This window comes from Lissotriton vulgaris, chromosome 6, assembly GCF_964263255.1.
Source record: "Lissotriton vulgaris chromosome 6, aLisVul1.2, whole genome shotgun sequence".
NCBI classification, from domain to species: Eukaryota; Metazoa; Chordata; class Amphibia; order Caudata; family Salamandridae; genus Lissotriton; species Lissotriton vulgaris.
Window position 1 is genome coordinate 593,348,276 of NC_141694.1, and position 26,722 is coordinate 593,374,997.

Here is a 26,722-nt window from a genome sequence, read left to right on the forward strand (position 1 = left end):
GGAATGCGCTTTCGATAGCCTGGTCAAGGACATTTGTCTACGCCTTTCCCCCCATTCCACTGATCCCGAGGCTTATCAGGAAGATCAAAGTGGAACCATGCAGGATGATCTTAATAGCCCCTGCTTGGTCGAGACAGTTCTGGTACACGGAGCTCCATCTGTTGTCGCTAGCTCCTCCGCTCCCCTTGAGGACTATTCCAGACCTTCTCACAATGTCCGAAGGACAGATTTGGCATCCAGATCCACAATCATTACACCTGACATAATTGCTCCTGAGCAGCGAGAAGTTATGAATCTCAAACGAAATTAAAGAAGTCCTTTCCCAGGCGAGTGCTCCTTCCACGAACAAGACTTACCGCCTCAAATGGAAGAGATTTTGCATTTGGTGCATGAGAGAGAAGATTGACCCCTTTTCTTCAAAACCTCATCAGCTTCTGCCTTATCTCTTGTCCTTGGCTAAGTCGGGCTGGCCCATTCATCTATAAAAGTTAATTTGGCGGCAATTTCAAGATACAGACGGTCAGAGTCTGGACCTTCGTTGTGGTCTTCCAGGGTTGTTAAGCAATTTCTAAAAGGCTTGTTCCGGGTCTATCCAACAGTGAGGCCTCCGCCTCCTACTTGGCACCTGAATCTAGCCCTCACTCAACTCATGAAAAGCCCATTTGAACCAATTCATCGTTCAGACATGAAGTTCCTTTCATGGAAATTGGCTCTCCTTCTTGCCCTCACATCGGCAAGACGTATTTGGGTGTTGCAGGCTCTCACAATCCAAGAGCCTTTTCTGCAATTCAAAAGGAACACAGTTATCTTGAGAACTAACCCAAAGTTCATATCCAAAGTACCCTCGGACTTCCACTTGAACAAGCCGGTTATTCTTGAGGCTTTCTTTCCTCACCCGGCTACACCAGCGGAGAAGTCACTACAGTCTCTGGATGTACAACGATGTTTAAAATTCTATTTGGATCGCACCAAAGGATTTGGGAAATCCTCCCAATTGTTTGTTGCTTTTGGTGGTCCAAGCAAGGGTCTCCCTCTGTCAAAGCAGGGGATTGCAAGATGAATTACCAGTGCCATTCTACATTGCCATACTGCAGCAGGTAAACCACTGACTGGCAGGGTTCGAGCACATTCCACAAGATCAGTGGCTTCTTCAGCAGCCCTCTTCGTGGGTGTGCAGATTAAGGACATTTGCAGAGCTGCTACCTGGAGCAGCGTCCACACCTTTACTAAGCATTACTGCTTGGAATCCTTACAACAAGAAGATACGGCAGTGGGCAAAGCAGTCCTGAGGAACCTCTTCCACTACTTGGTGAGCTTTACTTTCTATCCCACCTTCCGTTATTTTGCACATTTTGTATCTTTGTCATGTTAGCTATTGCAAGGTATGTTATGACACAAAATGTGTTTTTTATGGCTAACTGCTTGCTACTCTGATACAAACGCATGGGAATCTATGAAAGTTCCAATAGTGGGGCAAGAAAACAAGTTACTTACCTGTAACTTTGGTTCCCCAGTATTGGTAACTTTCATAGATTCCCATGCGCCTACCCACCTCCCCGGGGAAAGCTCACCCTTCAGCAGATATGGTGACTGTTACACAACGGCTACAAAAATCTGAGGCTCTGAGGTTCCTTCAGGAGGGTTCTATGGGGTGAGGCTCTTCTGATTGGCTGATGCCTGATTTGGTCTCTTTTACACAAAGGGGCGGATAAGCTACAAAAGGGAATGAGGCCTAGGCCTTTTTCTTTCTCTTTTGTACCTACTGCTATGTTATTTTTGTTACCGAAACTCCCATTCCGACGACGGGGAATGATACAAAAGCATGGGAATCTATTAAAGTTACCAATACTGGGGAACTAAAGTTACAGGTAAGTAACTTGTTTTCGTCCTCTACACAAATAGCATATAACATAATAGACTGTGAATTGTGCAAAAAGGAAACACCTAAAATAATCGAATTCTGTATTCACATTATAAAGCAAACCTGAAAAAGTACTCTTAGTACAAGTCAACTAATTTTAACAAGAAACTGAGGTAACCAATCCCCCTTTAGAAATGTCTCCCATTTCGAATCTGGCACCAAAGATAAGTAGTCGGCCCTCAGACCAAACTCTTCAGTACACGCCTGGACCTGTAGATACTACAGAAGGACTGTGTGCTTTACTGCTCTGCTACCAGTAGGATGCTACTCTTCTGCCCTGCTTGCTCTTAAGGAAGATTGGATCTGCACCCTTCATCCCAGGCTGAAGTGACTCCAAGCTGACTGACCTCCTGTTCTGAGCTACAGGGAAATAACAAGGTCCAGAAGCCTCCCTGTATCTGCCCAGCTGACCTGCTGCCTTGACCTGTAACTGGACCTGCCAGAGCCCTGCTGACCTCTGCTAGAGGGAGTTCCTGATCCCCAAGAAGTGCCCCTCGGATCCTGGACCCTTGGTGTGGCATCAGTTGATCTCCCCTTCCGTAAACAAAGAAATCCTGAAGTTTAGGGCTCTTTGCGACTGCAAAGGGCCTATTTGCGCTGATAACTTGCTGCCCAAGACTGCCAATGCGAAGCTCCAGTGAACCAGACTCTTAGCGCTGCAGTGACCACCAGCAACAATCTCCAACGCGAAGTTCCAGCAACGAACGTCCGAGACTCCCAGCCTGCTCTTTGCTCTACAGTGACAACCATCCATAAAACTCCCCCTGCTCCTCGCAGCCCGCTCACGAGTTAAACTCTTTGCCCTGGACTTCAGAAGGTGACCTTTTCTGCTGGACTAACCTAGCCCCTGTATCTGGCCCTTGCTTGATCACGGTTGGCCTTAACTTGTGACTTTCACCCGGTCTTGCGCAACCAGATACCCTCAAGTAGAGCTTTGTGCTTTTAGGCACTAAACTTACCGTAAATCTTTGGAATTGGATATCTCTTCTTCTACTGATTGGATTTTCGTCATTTGTGTTTCAAATGTATTGCATTTTAATCTACGTTTCTAAATGGGTGTGGGATTCGTCCTGTGTTTTGTTTTCACTTTATTTGAGTTTTGCTTGTGACGTCACCCTTATAGGAATTGAGGTTGCAGCTTGAGAAGAGTTTCACCCTCCTCAACCAATAACAAATTCCCCACAATTGGATTATAATGAAAACATACACCACCATTATGCATTCGTGTGATGTAGCCCTTTCCCCCAAGCTTGTTCTCAAAGATTTGGGCCGTAAAGAAAAGCCACTGAGGGTCACCAAATAGCATTTGGCACACTGACATTTGAAGAAATTGTAACCACGTTAACTCCCGTATATTTTGCAACAAGATTACACAAACAGTTCAAAAACAGGATGAAGGTGAGAAAATGCTGAGACATTGAGCCTGCTGTTCGGCAGACCAGTGAACATTCCCCTGAGACCTGCTAGGTCCCTGTGACTAGAGCCCTGCCTGAGTTTGTCAGGCAAAGTAAGTCACAAGGCTGTTCTCACCATTGATTGTTTTGGCTTACCCAAATATGGTACCCACAGTGCACAGAAAATATTGTCTAATTTTGAAATGACCATCAGATTATGTACTGACTATGGATAGATCATATCTCCACTACCCCCCAGTATTTTTAGAACATGTGAGCATAATTTAGAAAATAACAATACAACTAAATTTAAGCACAATAATTATTTGTCAAATCATGACTGCAAAGAGACAATATAGAAACAGAAATAAATATGAGGAGCTAATGTTTGGTTGATGGAAAATAGTGATTTAATTTGCGCTCGACCAGTGATTCTTGCAATGCCTTTAATGTGCATAATTCCATAGTGTAGGAAGCTGGTTCTCTATATGGTACACAAAAAGAGGGGTGTTAGACATCTGCGAATGCACACAATAGTCATAAATGATGCACATGACTTAATGAGGGGATCCACACCAATTTATAAAAATAACACATATCTTTATATTTGCTCAGGCACCAGATTAAGTACAGTCAGGTAAGTACGTTTTTCAAGAGGAATACTTTTGCGTTTAAAAAGCTGCAATGTTATCTAATGGGAGGAAAACCAAGTACGGCATTCAGGTACAGTACAGCGACTCACGAGACCAGTCTCCTGGACTTCAGGCCAGTATGGGGAAAGGTCCAAGGCAGCCCGGTGCATAGGTACTTTTCCGAGTTGGTGCCCAATGTTATCCTATGGGGATCGGTCCCGTCAAAAGAGGTCACATCTTGGACTGGGGAGCTAGTTGGTCTGAACAACAAGGAGGGCTCAGGCCTCATGATCCATGGGCCAGGGGCGATTGGTGCGGAGGTGCCTTCAGGTGTCAGATTTATATCCCTGGGAGCACTCACGGTTGAGGGGGCCTGCAAACAGAGGCCCAAGGTGGCATCTGTATGTTCACCGTGGGCAAGTCCAGGGTGGGCTTTCTCCCTGGAGAGCGGGTACCACATTGGCACCATTGACCCACCTCAACTTGGGCTAGGCAGCATGGGTGCAGTGGTGCTTTCCGGTGTATGATCCTCTCAGGTCTCTTTGGGTCCCTGCTGGATGCAGAGAAGCAGCTTTGTTGCTCCATAGAAGTTCCCGATTCTTGGCAGAAGTGCTGGCAGTCCTCCCAAGCTTTTGGAGGCACAGACGCTTGCAGGATGAGTCAACTTTGGCGCAATTGTCTGGACCGGCAGACAGGCCAGCAGGGTTGCCACCAAGTCAGTTGTTTCTTCTACAGTTCTTACTTTTCGTGGCTCTTTGGTCCTTCTTCTTCTTTTGGTCAGGAGGATCTTATTATCTGGTGCCAGGGTTCCCCTAAATACTGAATTTAGGGATGTAGTGTAGGGTTAGTATGCCCCCTATATGACCACTTCCCATGGTAGGTGTTCATAATCCTGTCCCAGAATTCCTGATGTTTCCATCGCTAATATGACTAACTTTGAAAAGTTGCCTCCACCTCAGGTAGCCCACCTTAGGGGTGGTGTTAGCCTGATGATGGACACGCCTATCTCACCAGATAATTTTCCCACCTGTCCAGGTGCCAAATGAATCTGGACAAAGGAGGTCAGCTTCTTCTCCTGTGAAAGAAACCAGATCACACCAATGGCGATAGGTGCTTAGAAGCTCCCCTGCCTTGGAATGTTAATCTGCAGGTCATCATGTGGCAGGAGGTGAAACCCCCTGCCCAAGAAACTTGGTTTCTGGTCTCCCAAGAGCATAAGCCCCCAACCTTTGGGGTCAGAGACTCTTCTCTGGTGGCAGGCTGACAAAATCCAGCCAGTCAGCACCAGAAGCCGGTAGGTTTTCAGGGGGGCATCTCTAAGGTGCCCTCTGGGTGGATGTATCACTAACTCCGAAACTGTCATCAGTGTGGGTTTATTAATACGAAATGTTTGATACCAAATATCCCTCTTTTCACTGAAGGCATCATGTAGCTGGGGAACTGGTTTTCACCAATGTCCAGCACATCTTTTAAAATGGTTTCCCTGATTATTTGTACTGGTCACAATGGAACTTACCAGCACAGATATATATCTGTTCAGTCAACTATATCCTCACATGTAATATAAGGCACTCTGCCTTAGGGCTGTAAGGCTTGCTATAGGGATGACTTACAAATATTACATACAGGGTTAGGGGACATGGCACACATGGATGTGTGTCATTTTGTGTTTTCACTTTTGGGTGCTGCACCAAAACACACAGACTGCAATGGCAGTCTTGCCTGGGCTTAGTGAGGGGTCTCTTAGGTTGGCACAAATCGTACTGCAGCCCTTAGGAAACCTCTAGTACATCTGGCTCTAGATGCCAGAGGGACCATTTTCTAGGGACTTTCAGAGGGTACTAAAGGTATCACTAATAGGAGAAACAGTAGCATAGTTTTAAGAAAGAGATCTGGCACTGGTGACCTGGTTAGCAGGAACTTAGTGCACTTTCAGTCTAAATCACATCAAATACCAGGCAAAAAGTGGGGGTTCCCATGGCGAAAATGGCACTGTCCTACAAATAGAACCTTTTCCTGCCAAAGAAAGAGGTTGAGTGGCCTGGGAGAGTCACTACCAGTATACTGGACCTCTAGGTGTGCTTTGGAGGCAGGGGAGCGTACTCTGCCTTGCAGATCATTCAAGCACTTGTGAATTTCCTCTGAGCACCTGGTTTGAGATATGGCATTCACTTTGGTGAATATTCTATCCCACATTTGCCTTTACCCGGTCACGGTCACGTTGGTACTCTAAACAAGGGCACCAAACAACTGTGTCTGAACCCAAATCATTTCATCTACCTTTACTGGAAATTCTGTATCTGAAAATCTAGGGTTCCTTCTCAGTGCCTAGTTAAGAAAAAAAAATGTAAACGAAAAATACAAGCAAAGTAAACAAAAATAACTAAAGATTTGTAAAAAAAAAAAAAAAAAAGGCGGAACATAAAGCCTGTAGCTCCTGTTGCTTTGAAAATGTTTAGGGCAAATGGCTGTTGTTTAGGAGGTGATTTGCTTTATAGTGTGGACTCCAGGTGTGATTAATGTTCACATCAGGCTCAGGTGTCTTTGAAGTACGCTCTCATCATTAAGATGGAAGGTTATGTCAACAATAAGCACATCCACTATGCATTTACACCGTAGAAAGCCTCCTGTATCACTGCTGTGATGACAGAAACATTTAAATCTGGCGGACGGTTAGCTGCCATTTCAACCCTGCTGGAGTAGTATACGATGACCGAAGAGTGTGCACCACCAACAGGGGACACCCGCTGGTCTTAACAATTTCTTATCAGCTTATCAATTTTTCTTCTCTGTAGTGCAGTTAATGCATACCCATATCTTTCAGCACGGAATAAATGATGGAAAATTCACCAAGTAAAAAGTCTGTAAGGGAAGGAAAAGGTATTAGTGTTATTGCGTGGTCAGCTGCATTGTGAACGCATGAATGGTTGAGCAGGCCGATCTGGTAAAGTCGAGTTGTTTTCCTTGACATTTCATAAATAATTTTAGAAAATGAATGTTGATTGTCCTCGAAGTCCATTGGTGATCTGGGAACTTTTAATATGATATGTTGGATTATTAGACTCCCTTCATCATCATTAGGTTTGTTATCTGTACTGGGTAATTTTAAACATCTGATACTTTACATAACATTTTTAAAAAAAAATAAGAGTTGTACCCCGGTTAACTGACCCTCACAAGGCTAGTAAGGAGGGGAGTTTTTTAGAGTTATTGAAATAAATCTTGCTCAATGGTATGTCAGTGGTAAACTTGAATAGCCGTTAATATGCAGTATTTTCCCGTAGCCGCTGCCTTATTAGGTAATTCCATTTTAACAGATTGTAAATGGTTTCAGTTGTTTAAAATGTATGGGCTCTATAAGGCCGAACATGCTCAATGGGATAGTGTAGGGTAGGGTAATTAGTGTAAGGTAATAGTTGTAGGGTAATTGTTGCTTCCTCCATGGTTTCAAATGTTTCGGAATGCACCTTTCTGAGAGGAAAAGGGAAATAAGACCATCAACTTTCATGTAAAATAATATTGTCCTATTTTCTTGGCTGAGGCGCAAAGGTCACAAAAGATATTTAATTTATTTATTTATTTTTCATTCCATTAAATCTGGAAGGAAATAATTAAATGTACTATGAAATCATTTATTAAGCTTTCCATCCATACGAGTCCTTGTCTGTATAGAAGCATAAATATCCTAATATTGGAACACATAGACTTTGTGCATTCATTGTGCAGTATCTTGGATAAATCACTCAAATGAATACTGGTATTTTTGCATTTCAAACAAAGATTATTTTCATAGAGGAGGTTTTATTTCCTGAAATAACATTGCAAGTTGAAGTAATCTATCAAATATATATTGTAACAAATGTAATCAATGTTCTTAAAGCCATTGTAATGACACATATTTTTTGCAGGTGGAGCAGAATCCATTATTAGGGTTTGGAGCCATAGCAATCGCTGTGCTGTGCTCTGGATTTGCAGGTGAGGAAAAACATAGGATTGCATTTCTGAGAGTGTGGTCCTGTCCTGTGTCTTATTTAGGCCCAGGGAGAAATGCTGCAGTTTTAAACATGTACACGTTTCCTAAGTTGCCTTCCATTTCACACGATGACTTTTACCACACATTTGCACTCATGACAATGCAGGATTAGTTTCTCTAAAACTACATTGCTTACATGTTCCACTTTGTAGGAACAGTATCACAATATCTTAAACATCCCGTACAAGGGCTGAGTATACATGGTGCAAATGTGGTTGTTGTTCATCCATGCGGTAACGCAGCGATCTATAGAACATAAGCAATGGCGGCCTGACTAAAGGTCTCGGCTCAGAGCAAGGATGCTTTTGTTATAAATAAACAAGCATTTCCGGGTTTTAGTAAGAGGAGCACCTACTGTTATATATATATATATATATCACACACCTGGGGACCACAAACCTCCCCTGGGCACCAAATATTCAAATTTGGGGGTCAGTCACTGACCCCTGGGGATCACCACTTCCCCAGGGCTTCAGAAATGAAAGGAGGGGACCGCACAGCCGCCCTCCTGGAGCCTTTGATGGCCCTGGGAACCGTCACCCGCCCGGGACCAGCTCCTGCAATGTCCGGGGTGCCCACCTACGGGACATTGCTGTATGCTATGGCATGGCGCTCCCGCCCTGCCATAGCAAACCCTGCTTTGCTTCATTGAAGCAGGAGCTGGAAAGCCTGCTCTCGCTTCAATGAATCAAAGCAGGATTGCTTTTGAGCAAGGGGAGCTGCACGAGCAGTTCCCCTTGCTCAAAAGCAATGCCGGCTCCCGCAGGAGACGGGGAGCCGTGGAACCGTGGGGGCATTGGGGCTCCCCCCACGGTGCCCAATGCAAAGGGCTGGCCCCGGAGGATGGGGTCCCCAGGGCCAGGAGTGGCCCGGGACGGGGGCCACATGGCCCCCTTCCCTGCAAATATGTTAAAAGAAAATGTAAAAACCAGTCCAGGCCCCGTGGGATGGGGTCCCCGGGGCCAAAAGTTGCCTAGGGAAGGGGGGACACACAGCGCCACTCCCATAAAATAAGAGATTAAAAAAAAGAAAAAGGCCCCCTCCCAGCAGCACTCTGCAAACGCGCCCCCTGGCGCGTTCTAAGTTGGGGGATTAAGTCCCCTTGAATACTGAAGGTCCCTGGGGGCCAACTAGCCCACAAGGTACCTTCAGTAAGTGCCACAGAGCTCTTTGCAGAGAGGTGGTCTGAGGCCAAGCCCCTTTTTACACCTCTCAGCAACGCAGCTCTGTGGTGCTTAGTGGAGGTACCTTCTGGGCGAGTTGGCCCCCAGGGACCCTCAGGATTCAAGGGGACTTAACCCCCCACTTACAACGCCCCAGGAGGCGTGTTTGCACAGTGGTGCAGGGAGGGGGTGGGGCCTGACATGACATAAGTGTGCAAACGCGCCCTATGGCACGTTGTAAATTGGGAGATTAAGTCCCCTTCAATCCTGAGGGTCCCTGGGGGCCAACTAGCTTACCAGGTACCTCCAGTAAGCGCCACAGAGCTGCAATGAAGAGAGGTTGTCTGAGGCCATGCCCCTCTTTACACCACTCTGCAAACGCAGCTTCTGGTGCACTGCTGGTGGGGCGATGAGGTCCTCTTTTGTCTTGTGGACCTCAGGACACAAGTGGACTTCATCCTCCGAGCAGCAGTGCGCCAGAAGCCGCCTTAGCAGTGTAGTGTAAAAAGGGGTGTGGCCTCGGAACACCTCTCTTCAAAGCAGCTCTGTGGCACTTACTGGAGGTACCGGGTTGGCCCCCAGGGACCCTCAGGATTCATGGAGACTTAATAGGGACGTTATAGTTAGAAATTAGCATTCAAAAAACCTTAGAAATTCACTGAAAAAACCATAGGTATTAGGGACGTTATAGGTTGAAATTCGCATTTAAAAAACCTTTGAAATTCACTGAATGAACCACTGGTTTTCAGGGACGTTATAGTTGGAAATTAGGATTTAAAAAACCTTTGAAATTCACTGGAAAAACCATAGGTTTCAGGGATGTTATAGTTAGAAAGTCGGCAATTATAGTTAGTTCAGCTAACTATAACTCGCGCCCCCGGAATGCACTGCTGATGACGTCACATATTACATATTACAACATTCATCATTCATGACTTGGTCAGTGACATCACTGATGACATCACTGATGACATCATCCAGGTGATAATCTGATGCACCCCCTCACACCCTAATATAACCTTTGATACACCCACTCTAAAATACAGACTACCATTTTCGAAACCATAGACACACCAATACCAGTTACTACATACCCACTCACTGATTCCTAGGTCTACACACATGTCCACTCATTCACTCATACAGTCACTCATACATGCAGCCACTTATCAATACAGCACTATCATTTGCACTCACACACCTATACAGACAAGCACATATCGCCATTCCTCAATAGTTAATCACACACCTAGTCAATCATGCAAAGAATCATTCACACACCAATCAACTCAACTATACATTTATACATACACCACCTCACTTATTCATACAGATACTACCACATACTTACTCTCTTAAACAATCACTGATACACGCACACACTCATCCATACAGCCACTCTCACATATAGTGTTTTATATACCCAAACACTCACATATACTGCCTTTCACATATATAGTTACTTACACATGTACTACTGAGACAACCATTCACACACCCACTCACCCATACACACTGACCCAACTCCTACAGCCCTTCACAGATGCACTCTTGATCCCATACACCCCGTGAATTACCCACTCACACATCTATGCACAGTCACACACCCCCAACGCACCCACACAGACACTCCGGCACCCGTACAGATACTCAGACAATCAATCAATAACCCATATAGTCACTCATGTAGCTAATCTCCATCCCATGCAGCCGCTTACACACCAACTGACAGACTAATACAGACATTCACACAGTTTAGTCACTAACCCATGCATTTAGTAAGACACAATTAATCACTCACTTATACAGTCAGTCACAGATCAAATACTGGGACAGACAATGACATCTTCGCCTAGTATTGCTTACAAAAAAAGCAAAATCACTTGCTGATCATCTGGTTTCCAGCAGTCCTGAGGTGAGAGTAAATAAGAACTGGTTGAGCGGCAGCAAAGGTTTTATAAAATGTTCGGTTTGCAAGGCCTGTAAATTTGGTGAAAGTAGAACCCAATATTCAATTCCACTGAGTACCAATCCAATAATTATACAAAGCAAGTTTAAAAAAAAAAAAAATTTAAAACCTTTATTTAGAAAAGTGCACACAGCTATTCAGCCTAACATCCCGGAGGCAAGGTAGCAGAGTGAATCAGGAGAGCAATAGTGCAGGAACGATTGTCACAGTACAATGAAGGTTGATTTTATTATTTTATGTCATAGAAAGAACATAGAGCAAGAAAAAGAAGAAGACGCCAGAAGGCGCAAAAAGAGTGGCAATGGAGTAGAAAAAACCATTGAGGTGTTGGCAGCGGGGCAGGGGGAGCAGCGGGTACACAAACACGGATACAGGAGAATGGATCAGGATAGGAGGGGGGAATAAAAGAAAACAGGATTCAGCGTTACAGCGTGTCACAGTTGGTGTCACAGGCTATGGTGACAGATGTTCCTCCAAGGAGACAGGTTCCGGGGGCAAACCAATATCTCCCCTGTAAGCATTCCAGGCCCCCCACACTTTCAACCACTTTTTGGGCTTGCCCCTGGCAACATAGACCGTCTTTTCCCTAAACATACACCAATCCATGTTGGCTTTCCATTGCACCACCAGGGGAGCTGCCGAAGCCCCCCATTTCTGCGCGATATCGCGTTTGGCCACCATGTTGCCAAGGGTCACCCACTGCGTCTGAGCCACATTGTGATCGGACGGTTCCCAAATGTTGAGGAGACATCTCCTAGCCTCCGCGGTCGCCATCACCCTAGTCACCTCGTCCATAATCCGGTGCACACGTCTCCAGTAGGAGGCTATAGCGGGGCATTCCCAAAGAATGTGCATAAAAGTAGCAGAGGCGCCGCGGCGACAAAGCCCATCGATCGAGTAGCCCATATGCACAAGTCGAGGGCCAGTCACGTACACCCTGTGCAGGATTTTGAGCTGCACCAGCCGGAGACAAGAGGAAATGGCGACTTCCTTAGGGGAAGAAACCGCACTCTGCCAATCCTCATCATCAATCTCCAGTCCATCACGCACCCACTGCTCCCGCACACCCAGGAGGAGGTCAGTGTGAACATTAATTAGTTTCTTATACGACAGTGAGATGGCACTGTCAGGCATATGGCCATCCAATATCCTGTCCTCCAACGGGGAGCTTTCTGGAATCGCCCCCTCAGCCGGTTTAGCAGAGAGCAGTGCGTGTCGCAACTGGGCATATCGGAAGGACTCCGAGCCGCCCAGCTGAAACTCAGCCTGCAGCTGGGAGAAGGTCTTGATCTCACCCTTCAAGATCAAATCGTCCACCCTGGAAATACCTATGAGGTCCCATTTATCAAATCCCTTGGTGTGCCATAACTTGCCCAAAATATCTGAGTCATACAATGGGGTGAATCTAGTCAGCCTGCCTTGCCAGCCCTGCGCCTTGGTAATCGTCCGCCAAATATGGACCGCAGTTTTTGTTGGACCCGACATCCGCCTGTCCAGAGACCTCGAATACAGCGCCCTGTAGTAATTGCCGTCACTCAAGAGCCACTTATCCATTGCATAGCCAGGGTTATTTTCCGGACCATAGAAACCATGATTAATAGCCGCCAACTGGGAGGCCCAGTAATATCTGCTCACATCTGGCAGTGCTATACCCCCGTCGTACCACGGAAGCGTGAGCTTCGTGATAGCGACTCGGGGACGGCCGTCCCAGAGTAAGGCACGTTGAAGGCCCTCAACCTCTCGGAAGTAACGAGCGGGGACCGGATCTTGGGTGTTCTGGAGGGCGTACAGGAACCTGGGCAAAGACATCATCTTAAATAATGCAGCGCGTCCGAGCAAAGAAAGCGGAAGCTTGCGCCAACCCTCCACGTCACGCCGGAGGCGCAGAAGAGGGGGAAGCAAGTTGTGTTCATATCGCGCCTTCGCATTACCAGAGATATTTAAAGCCCTGGCTGGCCACCTGGATGTTACAGCCTCTAGGGAGGCGCGGTGTGTCCCCTTTCAGTACGTAAAGGGAGGACTTGGCCCAGTTAATGATAAGGCCAGAGTACCGTCCAAAAAGTCTAAGTACATCGCATGCCACAATAAGTGACTTGCAGGGGGAGGTGAGGTAGAGCAGAATATCATCGGCATAGAGAGAGATTCTGTCCTCGAAACCAGGGGGCCAGCTTATGCCGTGCAGATCCGGGTGCGTGCGCAATATGGCCGCAAGCGGCTCAAGAGCGAGCGCAAACAAAAGAGGTGACAAGGGGCAGCCCTGTCTGGTGCCTCTATGAAGGGCAAAAGATGCCGAGGTGCGGCCATTGACGGCAACGTTAGCCAGTGGGTCGGCATATAATAGCTTCACCCATCCCACAAACACTGGGCCAAAACCGAGCTTCGCCAACACCGCCCAAAGGTAATTCCACTCGAGAGAGTCAAACGCCATCGTGGCATCCAAGGAAGCAAGGACCGCCGGCTCCTCCAGGGTGTGGGCCCTGGCCAGGGCGCCGTGGAGTCTACGCAAATTAAGGGCAGTGTTGCGATGGGGAATAAAGCCCGACTGGTCCGGGTGCACTAAGTCGCCGATAACTCCAATCAGTCGATTAGCGAGTAGCTTGGCGAGAATCTTAGGCTCAGCATTAAGGAGAGAAATGGGACGATAAGATCGACACAAGTCTCTCGGCTTTCCTTCCTTGTGGATGACCACAATGGTGGCCAACCTCTGGTCCAGGGGAAGTAGGCCGGCGTCCGGCGCTTCCAAAAACATGTTACGCAGGTGTGGGGAAACCACATCCGGCCTGATCTTATATAGCTCAACCGGGATGCCATTGGGACCGGGTGCCTTGCCCGATCGCAGTGAGCGGATCACAAGGGCGATCTCATCAACAGAGACGTCCCTGTCCAGGTCATCGCGCTCCTCGTCCGAAAGACAGGGGAGATCGACAGTCGAAAGAAGCACTGTCGAGTCGGCCTCAGACCGGTCCGAAACAGAGGTGTAGACGCCTCGAAAATAATCAGCGAAGGATTCGGCAATGGCACTTGGATCAGAGACGACAACTCCGTCCTCTCCCATTATCTCGGGTACAACACGGCTAGCCATCTCTCTCCTGTCCAACCAGGCCAGCAACTTCCCAGCCTTGTCGCCGACGTCGTATATCCGACCCAGCTGTTCTTTAGCTAAAACAAGGGCAGCGTTTGTAGCAAGGTCGCGGTATTCCGACTGTTTGAGGGAGAGGTCGTGCAGGAGAGCAGGATCGGGTTCTGTCTCCAACTGGGAGTCAAGCACCATGATCTCCTCCTCGATGCGCACCAAATCTGCATCTCTGACTCTACGGGCCTCCGCTATAAGAGCGAAAGCCTCACCCCTCAAGACTGTCTTAAACGCCTCCCATAGAGTCGCGGCCGACGCAACTGATCCCTCATTTTCAGTGAAGTAAAGGTCGATGGCCTTGGCTAGGAGATTGCGAGTCTTGGGATTGCGAAAATACCACGGGTTAACAACCGCCGGTCGGTCCGACATGACAACGTCAAAGTCAAAAGAGACCCACAGCGGGGAATGGTCAGAAATACCCTGTGCTAGAAAACGGGCCTCAGAAACGGCAGGGGCGTGTGCAGCCAATGTAAGAACATAGTCTATCCTGGAAAGACTACCATGGGCGCCGGAATGAAAGGAGAAGTGACAGAGCGTGGGATGTAATAGCCGCCAGCTATCTACTAGTCCCATGGTCTCGAGGAAGGATGGCAACCACAATTGGGAGCCTCGGAGGTCTCTAGGCGGATGGCGGTCCAAGGAGCCGGAGCAAACCGAATTGAAATCACCCCCCACTATCAGCAAACCAGCAGGCAAATTTAAAATGGCGCCACCAAGGTCCTGGAAGGTGCTAGATTGTAAGCCCGGGGGAACGTAAACTGAAAGTAACGTCAGGGCGCGCCCTTCCCACAGTCCTGCCACTGCAGCGTACCGCCCCCTCTCATCGATCGCAGTGACGTCGACCTCAAGTGGAAGGGACGTACGAACAAGGACTCCCGCCCCCGAGATCCCGAGGAGAACCCCGAATGGGCCACCATTTTGTACCCTTTACGGTTGAGTGCTTTGCATGTGTTTCCAACCAGATGCGTCTCCTGAAGGAGAACGACATCAGGCATATGGCGTTTAATCAATTGAATCACTACCCCTCTCTTGATACGGTCACCCAACCCGTTAACATTCCAACTGAGGACTCGTAGTTTCCTACCCCCCATCATCGTGTCCCCGGCCCCACCCAACCCCAACAGGCCTCAACAACAAATGAAACTGAACAGGGTATACAACCCATTGCCTAAGAGATAGAAAGAGAGAAACATAAACAAACAAACAAACTTTCCCATCACCACCCCCCACCCTGCACCCCTGCAGCAGACTAAAAAGCCCCCCCAACCAGCAGTGTGCCTGTCGCCCCATAAACTAGTCTACAAAAAGTCCCTAGAGGAGTAAGGAATCTCCACAAACCCCTCCCGCCACCCTCCATGTAAGAGACAGGAAAAATACCAAAATCGGAATAGCAATGGTATGAGCAGTCACAGACATCAGGGACACCAACCGCCACAGTCAGCACAGCAAAAGCCAGTCCTAGAGATCAGAACCACCAGTTGCGCCTCCGGACTGTTCGTCGTGTTCTTCCCGGCGTTGTGGCAAAGTGTCCAGCCAGTCGCTCGCATTTTCCGGCACATCGAAAAACATGGCACGGCCCTCGTGCTCAATCCGAAGTTTGGCAGGGAACAGCATCGAGTATTTAAAGCCCATGTCTCTCAGGCGTCGTTTCACCCCTGCGAAACTCTGACGTTGCCTCTGAACGGTCCTGGTGAAGTCCGGATAAAAGTGCACCTCAGAGTTCTGAAATTTGAGCGGCCCATGCCTCCTGGACGCTTGATGGATCACATCCCGGTCTCTAAAGTTGAAGAGCCGGGCAATGATGGGTCTAGGCGCCACCCGGTATCCGATGGGCACGCTCCACAGAGAAAAAATTACTCAGGCCAGAAGGTGCAAGATGCGTCTGTACCAAGTCCTCCACAAATAGGTCCACTGCTGCCTCCTCCGCTCCCTCCGGAACACCAATAATACAGACATTTTGCCGCCTGGCACGTCCTTCAAAGTCCTCCAGCCTTCTAGAAAATTGGTCGTTGGTCAATCTTAGGGTCCGGACCTCCGTCTGCAGGTCCGAGACGTCGGTAGTAAGGCTGGAGGTCTTGAGATCAAGAGATTTCACCCGATCATTGGTCTTTCCCAAGTCAGCCCTGATCAGGTTGAGATCCACGGCCAGAGTGTCCACCTTATGAGTCAGGACCTCGTGTTGTTTCTGCATTTCAGACCGAATGCCCGCGATGGCCCCCATAACGTCACTCAGAGTAGGCTCAGAGCCTTCAGGCGAGCCCGCACGTGGAAGGTCTTTAGATGAGGCCACCACTGTGGGTGAGGTCCGCTGCTGAGCGTATCGGTCAATTTTGTTTAGCTGCGTCTGAGTCGTCCTACGAACACCTCTGTTCGACGTCTTGTCGGGGTCCCCTCTGCCCGCCATGATGGATCCAAGGAGAACATAGGGCTACTCCGCCCGAGCAAGGAAGCAGATGTATAGAACAGAGGCAAAGTCAGCAAACAGACCAGGCCGACAGTAGGCAACTCCGCAGTTACAAGCACTTCGCCAGCAGGGACCACAAACAGCCGCTTCGCATTCCAATCATGCGTAGCGTCGGTACAAGCAGCAGCCACCCATGATACAATGGCGCATCCCTGGCACGGAGTTCAGCTCGACGTAACTTCGCCTAGGAACCACCGATTTGGAAGCGGAAAGCAGTTCCCGCGTCTGCGACCTTCCACCAAGCAGAATCCACTAACGTGGATCAGGATTTTCAGCAGGATATGTGCGGAGGGTCGGAGGGTCCGCGGAGCTCCGAGCTTACGCGGCCATCTTGGTTGCCCGCGAAGCTCCTCCCTCCTATACAAAGCAAGTTGACCTGTAAAACAGAGTACGCCTTGTATGTGCTGGAGTGCCCTTGTGGCCTGCGCCATGTGGGAAGCACTAAGCTGTAGGTGCACAAGCGAGTGCTCAAGCACATATGGGCCATCAACAACGGAGACACTGCGTACCCGGTGGTCAGGCACTTTGGAGAAGTACACAATGGCAATGTCTCCGGCTTGAGATATTTTGTCATTGATATGGTTCCGCCGCAAAGAAGAGGGGGCAACCGGGAGGCTAAACTGAGGAAGTTGGAGACAAGGCACATAGTTCTATCAGATTGTAAGGTGCCTAACGGTTTAAACAATGGTGGGGATTTTTATACCTATCTTCATTAATAGTGTGAATATACATAAGTAAATAGAGTACAGTTACCTCTCTCTTTCTCTAGAAGAAGATTTTTTGATTTTAAATCTCAGTATTATATACTTTTCTCTTATTATAATTCAACACCGGGTTAGCACAAACCTTTTTAACACTTTTTTTGTTAAGTAGTCCCTAGAGTCAGATGTAGCATGGTTGCAGAGGTTAATGTGGTCAGAGGACCGCATGTCAACAAATAGTGGAATCTCTTAGGGACCGTTTATAATTTTATTGAAAATCCCTTAAGATTATGTATAGGCAGCTGGTTCAACCTTATGATACCTTATGATATGAATAATGTAGAACCTACGTATATATTTTTTATCTGCCCTTGCTTTTGCAACCATATAGATATAGAATTCTTGATAACTAATGCTTTTATTTTGTGCAAGGCATAATAGTGGTTGATAATATGAATAGAGATAATACAATCCATTTTTATACAGATATTTTACAAGTGTGTGTATATTTGATTGTGTTTATGAGTATAGATATTGTATATTATATATTTATATTTAGGATGTATTTAAATATTTATATTTATATATTTATTGATATGTGTACATATATTTATATACTGATATAAGTGTATGTGTGTGGTTGTATATATCTCGGAATTATCAAATTCGGTTATGGAATCACTGTACCACTTAACACAACATGTATTCAACCAGGCTTTAAATTCTTGAATATGAATTTTAGCAAATGTTTTGCACATAGAGGTACTTTACAGAAAGCTTGAGCATTTATGCAGTTATAAAAACAGAGTCTGTTGTTTAGATCTATGACTCAGAAAGGGAAGTACTTACTTGCACTTTAAAAGGTGGCAACTCCTCCTACATGTCATGTGATCAAGGACCCACGCAGGCTGAAACGTGTCGTGGCGGTGGTGTTGTTGGGCACAACGGAATAAAATTAATTGCACCATCTACCTGAGTTTGCCTCGTCTGCGTATCCATCCATGGAGTGAGGTTGGAGGACGACTTCCTGTGAGAGATATATATATATATATATATATATATATATATATATATATATATATATATATATATTAAAACCTATTTAAACTTTACTGAAACACACATTCACTGGATGATTTCATCAGTGATGCTACTGACCATGTCATGAATGATGTATTATGTGTCATCAGCAGTGCATTGCAGGGGGGTGCGAGTTCTAGTTAGCTCAACTACCTATAACGGCCGAATTTCTCTGGTTTTGTACGAGTGAAACGTCCAATTAACTATAATGTCCCTGAAACCTAAGGTTTTTTTCAATATCCATCCATCCATCCATCCATCCATCCATCCCTCCCTCCCTCCCTCGATCCTGACAAGAATTCCTCCTCCTTCGGAAAATCAGGTACGGACCACAAAGTATTTTTTTTTTTTTTTAATTCAAGTCGTTTTTATTGAAGTAGAAAAACAAAAGGAAAGACAGTACAATAATTCTTCCATTACTTAAATTGCTCGATTGATCTATTGATAGGCATATACAAAAATGAAAATGATATATAAAGTAAATCAACTCTTGCTTGCATCATAAAAGAGATACAGACATAACACTCAGCGCGTGGAGGTAGTGGTTTAGGCTCTAGCGGATGACAATAAATGTACTTTCAGATAACACAGGCCAATGTAACAGGATCACATGTAGTGCATCAAGGCGGTTCATAGTGAAATGAGGATGCATCTAGCGATTTCCACAGCTTTCTATTGGATGGTCTCCATGAAGCTGCTTGTAGCGCTGGGTTATTGGCACCTCTCAGAAATGATAACCACTCCTGCCAGATTTTAAAGTTTACCTCATTCGCGCTTTTGCATTTGCATAGAACTACTTTACACGCCAGTGTTAGCATTAAGTCCAAGAGCAGGCGGTCTTGGTCATTTGATAACTGTGGGTCAAGCGCCCCTAGGATTACGTATACAAAGTCCTGTACAGGCCTTATCTTGAATACGTGGTGAATGCAGTCAAATATTTTCCCCCAGTATATACTTAGAGAAGGACAATTGAAAAGCATGTGTGCAAGATCGCCTGAGCCTGACTGGCAGTTCCAGAATGTAGGCGAATCCCTTAATTTACATTTGAAGAGCTTATCTGGAGTCCAAAATGCCCTGTTTATTAGCATGTACTTTGTTTGAAAAAGGATAGGTGAGACTTTATGGGTAAGGGCCGTCTTATGTATCACCTCCCAATCAAAATCTATGCCTGTTAAATTCGGTTCAGCTTCCCATTTCAATTCCACCTTTCTGTGAGTTTTCCTGGGCAAGGGCAATAAAAGTATATACACCTTAGAAACGAAGTGACCCGCATGTATAAGACGTGGAAGATGAGTTACTAACCATGGTGTGTAGGGAGAGAAGTAACGTGCCGTTAGTATCGCTTTGATTTTCAAGAAATCATAAAAATCCATCGGAGTGAGATCATGCGTCCGTTGCAGAGTCGAGAACGGGAGTGGATCTTTCTCATCGTATAAGTCTCCTACCAAGTTAATGCCCTTCTCGGACCATGAATTCCAGAAGAGTCTACCACCGACCACAAAGTATTTCAATAATCCAGTGCTTTATTGTGTATTCGGCAGCATGACACGTTGAGTCAAAAGTTTCTTCAAGGTCCTTCGAAGAAAACACACGAACACTTGGATCTCCCAAAAGCCTTTTAATAAGACAGATTAAAGGCAATTACTCTACGCCTTTCGGGTCTGTGACCCTTGCTCACAAGTAAATTTCAACATACTAAGTGCAACTTAAATAGTCATGTAACAGTTGTGCAAATCATAAATCAGAAAGACAGACTATAACTGTGATTCTGAAATTAAATAACAAATGTAAATAATACCTTTTCCTTCTTATGCACATATTTTCTAGCGGTTTATTAAATTTTAAACCATATTCTTTTCAGTGACAAACATCGATGTTGACATATTTTTTAATTAAAGCCATAGGGTTTAGGGGATTTCAACACAAAATTGAAGACAGGGGTAATTGAAAACAGAGGTAATTCCACTTAAATTACTTTAGTCTGTGTGCGCCCCTTCTGGGACGTTCCTTGTATATTTCTCTGAGAGAAGGAGAGCACGAGTGACTGAGCAAAAAGGTTTTAGATCTGTTACCACTATTCATGAAAGGGACAAGGGTTGTTATGTTCTCTGATTGCCACAACCGTTTGCTACTTATTTAGGTTTAGGGTTGCTTATGGTGGCGCTGTCAGCTGGCTGGCCTTTAGGACAACATGCTTGGAATCAGTCTGGCACCATCCCAAGGTATATGTTGCCCAACAAACGCGCAGTTCCTACTGGAAAGTGGAAGCTAAACAACATGGAACCCAACTTTTAATTCTAACAAGTGACCAATTTTAGCTTTGACTTGGTGGTGCTTGTACCTCATCTCAGTCACTGATGTTGAAGAGTAGCTTAGTGAGACAGCATCTGCTAACCTGTCTCCTTGCAGTGTTTCAGAGTGCACACTATATAAAAGAAGGTCAAGGAGCTTTACTCACAGCAGATTCATGTTTCCCAAGAATAACTGTGCCACTTGTACCCTACAACAACAACCACTGCTTTGTTCTCCTTGCATTGGTCAATGTTTCCCCGCTGCTGGGGATCGCCATGCACTGTCCCGTCCTGGCAGCCACTTAAAAGATATGGGTTTGCTCAATGCTGAATAGACACCTTGGTAAGTAAACACTTTCGACAGCATGTATTTATTATATATATAAATGTTTAAATAGCACATTTTCAACAGATGCAGGGTATGTCATTCAGGATGGTCACAATGAAGCAGATTTTATCACTCTAAGTACTATGCCAAGGGTGTGCCAAGAAACCTAACGGGCAGGGTCACAAGGTCAGGCTGCAGATGCAGACAGAAGGCTATTTGGGAGACTCATGAGTTCACTTTAGGTAGCCCACTGTTGCCTAGGAGGTTAAATTGTCTTCACTATTACAGGAATCCAGGGATATAGCCTCAGGTTTCACAGTGAAATGCATTGTTCCTTCCTGAGAGAATCTCATCTTCATTTGCCTCAATTCCATTAACTACAAATATTGGTAGCCATTATAAAGAGGCTGGCAACACAAGTGTAAATGCCTTTTTTAAATAAAGGTTAGGGGCATGTTCTTCTTGAAATTGCCCATCGTCCTTTAATTACACACCAGCACACTTGCTTCTGAGGTCATAGTCAATCCATGTCACTGTTGTGATAATTGTACAGTTTGAGTGAACCTGCCAAGCACAAACCCTGATGTAGAAAGTCCTCAACTAGCCATGCGTCTTCTATAGATATATACCTTTTACTAGGGCTTCACACAGTACAAGACTGAATTGATAGCAGTTAAAATTATTGCATTGTCCTTTCTTTTTTCTCTGGTATGCTTTTTTATTTTGCCAATTACTTTGCCACTTAGCACTTTTTCTTGAAGATGTAGGTATCTGTTTTTGTGGGTACATGGGGATGCCCCTGGATGGACACTGCCCAGTATATCAAGAGTGGGGTTGGTGGGGGGAGTAGCCAAGCCGGCGTCCACGATGGCCGCCCAGTCCCTCGGCTCCGAGTACCATCTCCTCCCGAGGGTACCTTCTGCCTAATATCCTGACCCCTAAGGGTACACACGGGTGCAGGAACAGTTCCGGCGATCGATGGCGCAACCCCGAGGTTCGTACCTGCTCCACACGGGGAGAAACAGCCAGCGGCGTTTGCGGCCCGCGGCAGCTCAAAGACCGGGGACTCGTCTGGATTGCAGGGCCGGTCACCGAGTGAACAACAGCGGCCACCAGTTGCAGTGAGGGGCCGGTCAGCTCCGGATCAAAACGGAACGGCTGATTCTTGGAACACTCGCTTGGCCGATTGGGGCATGAGTCGGGGATAAGCCTTTCATAGTTCCCCTGAGTGGATTGTGTCTTTCCTGGAACTTTGCTTGCTTGCCGCCGGGGAATGTTATGAGACCCATCCCGCTAACTGCGGGAGAATCCCGAATGTGTGCCCAGCCGCGTCCTAATAGTGCTGATTCCATCGGTTGCTGCGATTTGGTTACACTTTAACTGTTTAGATGACCTGCTGTTGGTACCATGACGCCTGATGCCCCACTGCGTGTGCCTCAGCCCCAATCCATGATGGTGCTTCCCCGGAACATAGCGAGGGGAGCAGAGTGCAGCTTCTGGGAGACCGAGTCCCGACCTGATTTACATCATATGGAGAAAGGGAGCTTGACAAAAGGGGGGCACGGAGCAGAACTACACCTTGGCGATCTTCTGGCTGCCCTAGCTGACCTTCGCGACACCTTGGAGCAGGATGCCCGATCACTGGGGGATAAAATGGATGGTGTGGTCTTTGTGGCGGAACTAATGAGACCGTGTGGTTCGTGGACGCACAGTGAGATGCCTCACTTAGTGCCCAGATGCAACAATATGGCGTCGGCCACTGACACCGAAAAATCCGGGACACAGACTCTCGAGCCATCTCCAGTTAGTGACGTCGGTGACCTAGGACTATCTGTGGGCCCTAGCTTGGAACTGAGCGATGGAATTCCTTTCCACGTTATGCTGTTATTATCTCTGGTTCTGCTCCAGCCGTGCTTTGACATTGTGACGATCTTCCCCTGCTCTGTTTTGCCGATCGAAATGTGGCGGTCATGTTATTGCGCCAGGTTGGGTCCATCATGCTGGCAGGAAACGGGCTCGGCTGAGGTCCGGTCGCATCGCAGCACTGCAGACTTGCTGCTGTCTGGGTTTGCTCTGGTATTCCGATTCCCTACGATTATGGATTTGGAGTGCGACAATTTGGTGGGCCATCGCAGTATGCGCAGGACTGGACAAGGATAAATGCTGTTTCCTCCGTGTTGTTAATTTCTGTTTACGGGTTCATGTGGGATGTGCGGCACATTGTTTTACTTATTGACATATTGGGCTGATCCTGTGCCTAGTGCATTGTTCTACTGTACTGATTTTAGCAGAAGTGTTTTACATCCTGTGCAAATACGATAGTTGCATGAGGGAGAGGCCGGGGGACTGTTAGGGGGCTCCCCTCCGTTTCTCATTTCCTTCTTTGTAGTTGTAGACCTGAACCCCCCGTTTTTCCTTATCTTTCTTCTCTCTTTCATAGACTTTGGGGTTCCTCTTTTCTTTCTTCCCTCACTTGGGTTCTTTTTTTAGTCTAGGTGGGTGGTAGTTCCTTTTCTCTCTCTTCTAAATTTCGGGTTTCATACAATGGGCGACAGGCACGCTGCTGAGGGGAAGGCCGTAGCCGGAGGCAGGGGTGCAGGGAGGGGGGTTGGGGGGAGGGGTATTCTCTGTTTTCTTTCCCTTTTTCAGTCTCTAGGGCCCCTTTTTCTCTCTTGTGCTGCTTGGCTTGCTCTTTCCTTTCTCTCTTTTTCTTATCTTCGGGATTCCGAGTGGTAGGTGGCTTGCTGGATGTTCTTATGTCTCAAACCATAAGGGTGGATGTTATAATAGAGCTCTCAGCTACAGCGGGCGTATGCTGCATTGGGGGGCGTAATGTACTATTTACTGTCTATCCTGTTTAATGTGCGTTAGTGCCAACGCCTTGCCTGCAGTGGTCCCGAATGTGAATATCCTGTTTTGTGATATCCCCTAGTTTTGGTATTATTAGATTGTACGACATCGGATCCTGTTCTTCCTTTAAACTCTTAAAAGAAACCTCTCTTATCCTGGTACCATTACGGTGTGACAGTATCCTGGGCGTTGATGGGGAATTGAGGAGGCTTAATGTATATGTTTGGATTTATTGATTTGCATTGACCGTCTCTGAAATAATGGCCGGCTGTGATTATTCTAGGCCTGATATTGTATTTGCCTTATGTGGCAATAAAGGTTTACCAAAAATTAAAAAAAATTAAAAAAAAGAGTGGGGTTGGTGTTTGTAGGAATTTGGATGATGGTGCTGAAAACCCTGTTCAAGCAACAACCACAATCCTTGTCAGGATGAACCACAAACATCACTAGATTAACCTGTGCTTAATCCACTGGTAGCTTGGCACAAAAGCAGTCCGGCGTAACATTTTTATGCAGCACACACACACAGTATAAAAGTAAAAACACAACACAAGAAAAATCTCAAGCCAATTTAAAAGATGAAAGTAAATTTAAATGAATAAAATGATACCAAAACAAATTAAATTCAATCAGTAGAACCGTAGTTATGAATTTTTAAAGTTTTAGTGAAATCTATTGTCTAAAAGATCTAAGTGCCAACCACTGGTATCTTGTTGCATGAGATCGGGGCAAAGTCAAACGTTTAAGCCGACCGCAATGGAGTGCGGGTCTGATGCACAAGGTGGATCGGGCCCAGTCTCATCTTACCTTTGGACTTAAAATATTTCTTGAAGAAAAATCAAGGAGAAGGTAGAGTTCAGTAAGCTGTTTCCGAGGAGGAGTCAGTCGCCAGGGAGCCACTGGACCTCATTGAAGCAGTCAACAAATGCAGAAACCGCTCTGAGTGGGAAAACTACTTTCTAAGCTGAGGAGGTTGTTGATTTTTCTAGGTTCCAAGTTTAGGGTTAAGCAGGAGCAATACCTCTAACACCACTTCTAAAGGTCCATAACCTGGGGGGTTATGAGTCAGCCCAGCAGAGATGTGGTGGAGGGTTCCCTGTAGCCCACATAGGAGGTCAACCAACAAGCCCTTGGAGTTACTTCTGGTGGTCCTGGGTTCAAGGAAATGGCCCAGCTCTCCTTCAAGCAGCATGACAGGCCTTCAAGCAGCGGGGCAGTCCTCTTGGGGCCCAAGCAATCCTTCTGAAGTATTCCACAGATCAAGGAGTGTACTGAAGAGTTGTTCTGGGATCCAGGATTTATACCTGCTACCAGTCTTTGAAGTGGGGTGATTCCCTATTCTTCCCCCACATCTGGTTTTGGAAAGTTCTTCCCTTTCCCTTCCAAGGCCTCTAGAAGTTTAGGCCGACAAAAGACTAGTGTCCAATTCCTCTGTGAGTGCTGGTTGCAAGCCCTTTGAAGTGTAAGTGGGGCAGAAAACAGTAACCACTCTGGAAGGATGGCCCATACTGCAAACACCTTTTCTCATTTTGTCTCACTGTCTGGGAGGAATACACAAAGCCCAACAGCAAAACCATTCACAGTGATTTGACCCAGGACACTGGTAGCAGGCACCAAATGGTTACGAAATGAAAATGACAACTTTTGAAAGTGGCATTTTCAGTATTGTAACTAGAAATACAACTTTACCTTTAAAGAGGATTTCACGATACAATTCATCTGAAACCACATTTTGACATTCCTACCTGTCCCAATCCATAGTTATCACTTATTACATGTAATGAGGTAACCCAATGTTATCCAATGAGTGAGACAAGCCTTACAATAGTGAAAAAAGAATGAAGGAGTTTTTCACTACCAGGACATGTCAAACTTAACAACAGCTCCCATCTTTTAAAAACAATGCACCCTGCCCTATGAGCCTGTAGGTCCTACCTTAGGACTGATTTATGTATTAAAAAGCATTGGCAATGCCTATAGATCTGGCTTATGAATTTATTGTTTAGCAAGACCTAAAGATCTATGTTGGATAATGACTGCCCTCCTCCCAACTGTGCTGCTACCAGAGAAAACCACCATAAATTATCTAGTTATTAAAGAAAATTTTAAAGTATTACAGTGTAATCTGTGTGTGCCCCTGAAAGTTCAACCTCAGGCAGCTGGATAAATAAACAAAATGATCACAGCTTCTTGGAGGGCAAGCACTTTTTTGTGGAAGCGCACAATTTCTGCCTAATCAAAACATGCACTCCTGGCTCCCAAAATGTGGCAGAGCCAAAGCTCCGCTCTTAGTGGTTCTCTGATAATTGTCAGGCAGCAGCCGCACTGTTTCACAAGCCAATGAGAGGGAAGGTCTGATGCTGGCAAAAGGTTTATTTTTCCAGGTTTAATACTGCACCACTCCAGGCTGCATTGGCAGGCCTGAGACATGTTTTAAAAGGTTAGTTTAGTGGGTGGCACAATGAGTGTAGCAGCCCCACTAGTAGCATTTCATTTACAGGCTCTGGGTACATCTCATACCACTTTACTAGGGACTTACACGTAAATTACATTTTCCCGTTTGGGTGTAAACCATCAATTAACATGTTTGAGGGAGAGAGAGCACAAGCACTTAAGTACTGGTTAGCAGTGGTAAAGTGCAAATAGTACTAAAGCCTACAAAAACACATTCAGCATAACAGTAAGGGTGAAGGCAAAAAGTTCAGGGGTGACCCTGCAGAGAGGACCAGGTCCAATAGTGCTGGTTTCTCTGTAGTTTGCATT

The 26,722-nt window shown here is 46.2% G+C and overlaps 1 protein-coding gene and 1 long non-coding RNA gene across 2 annotated transcripts in view; both read left to right on the plus strand.

Moving 5' to 3' along the window:
* Window positions 1-26,722, plus strand: part of SLC35A1 (solute carrier family 35 member A1) — a 259,775-nt gene that overhangs the window by 189,991 nt on the left and 43,062 nt on the right. The window contains exon 5 of the mRNA XM_086926597.1: window positions 7,856-7,922. Within this exon, the coding sequence (XP_086782723.1) occupies window positions 7,856-7,922 (67 nt within the window). The remainder of the gene's footprint in view (window positions 1-7,855; window positions 7,923-26,722) is intronic.
* Window positions 20,495-26,011, plus strand: LOC147707740 (uncharacterized). The gene is made up of 3 exons (XR_015296467.1): window positions 20,495-21,012; window positions 21,117-21,937; window positions 24,311-26,011. It is a non-coding gene; the product is annotated as an uncharacterized LOC147707740 (long non-coding RNA).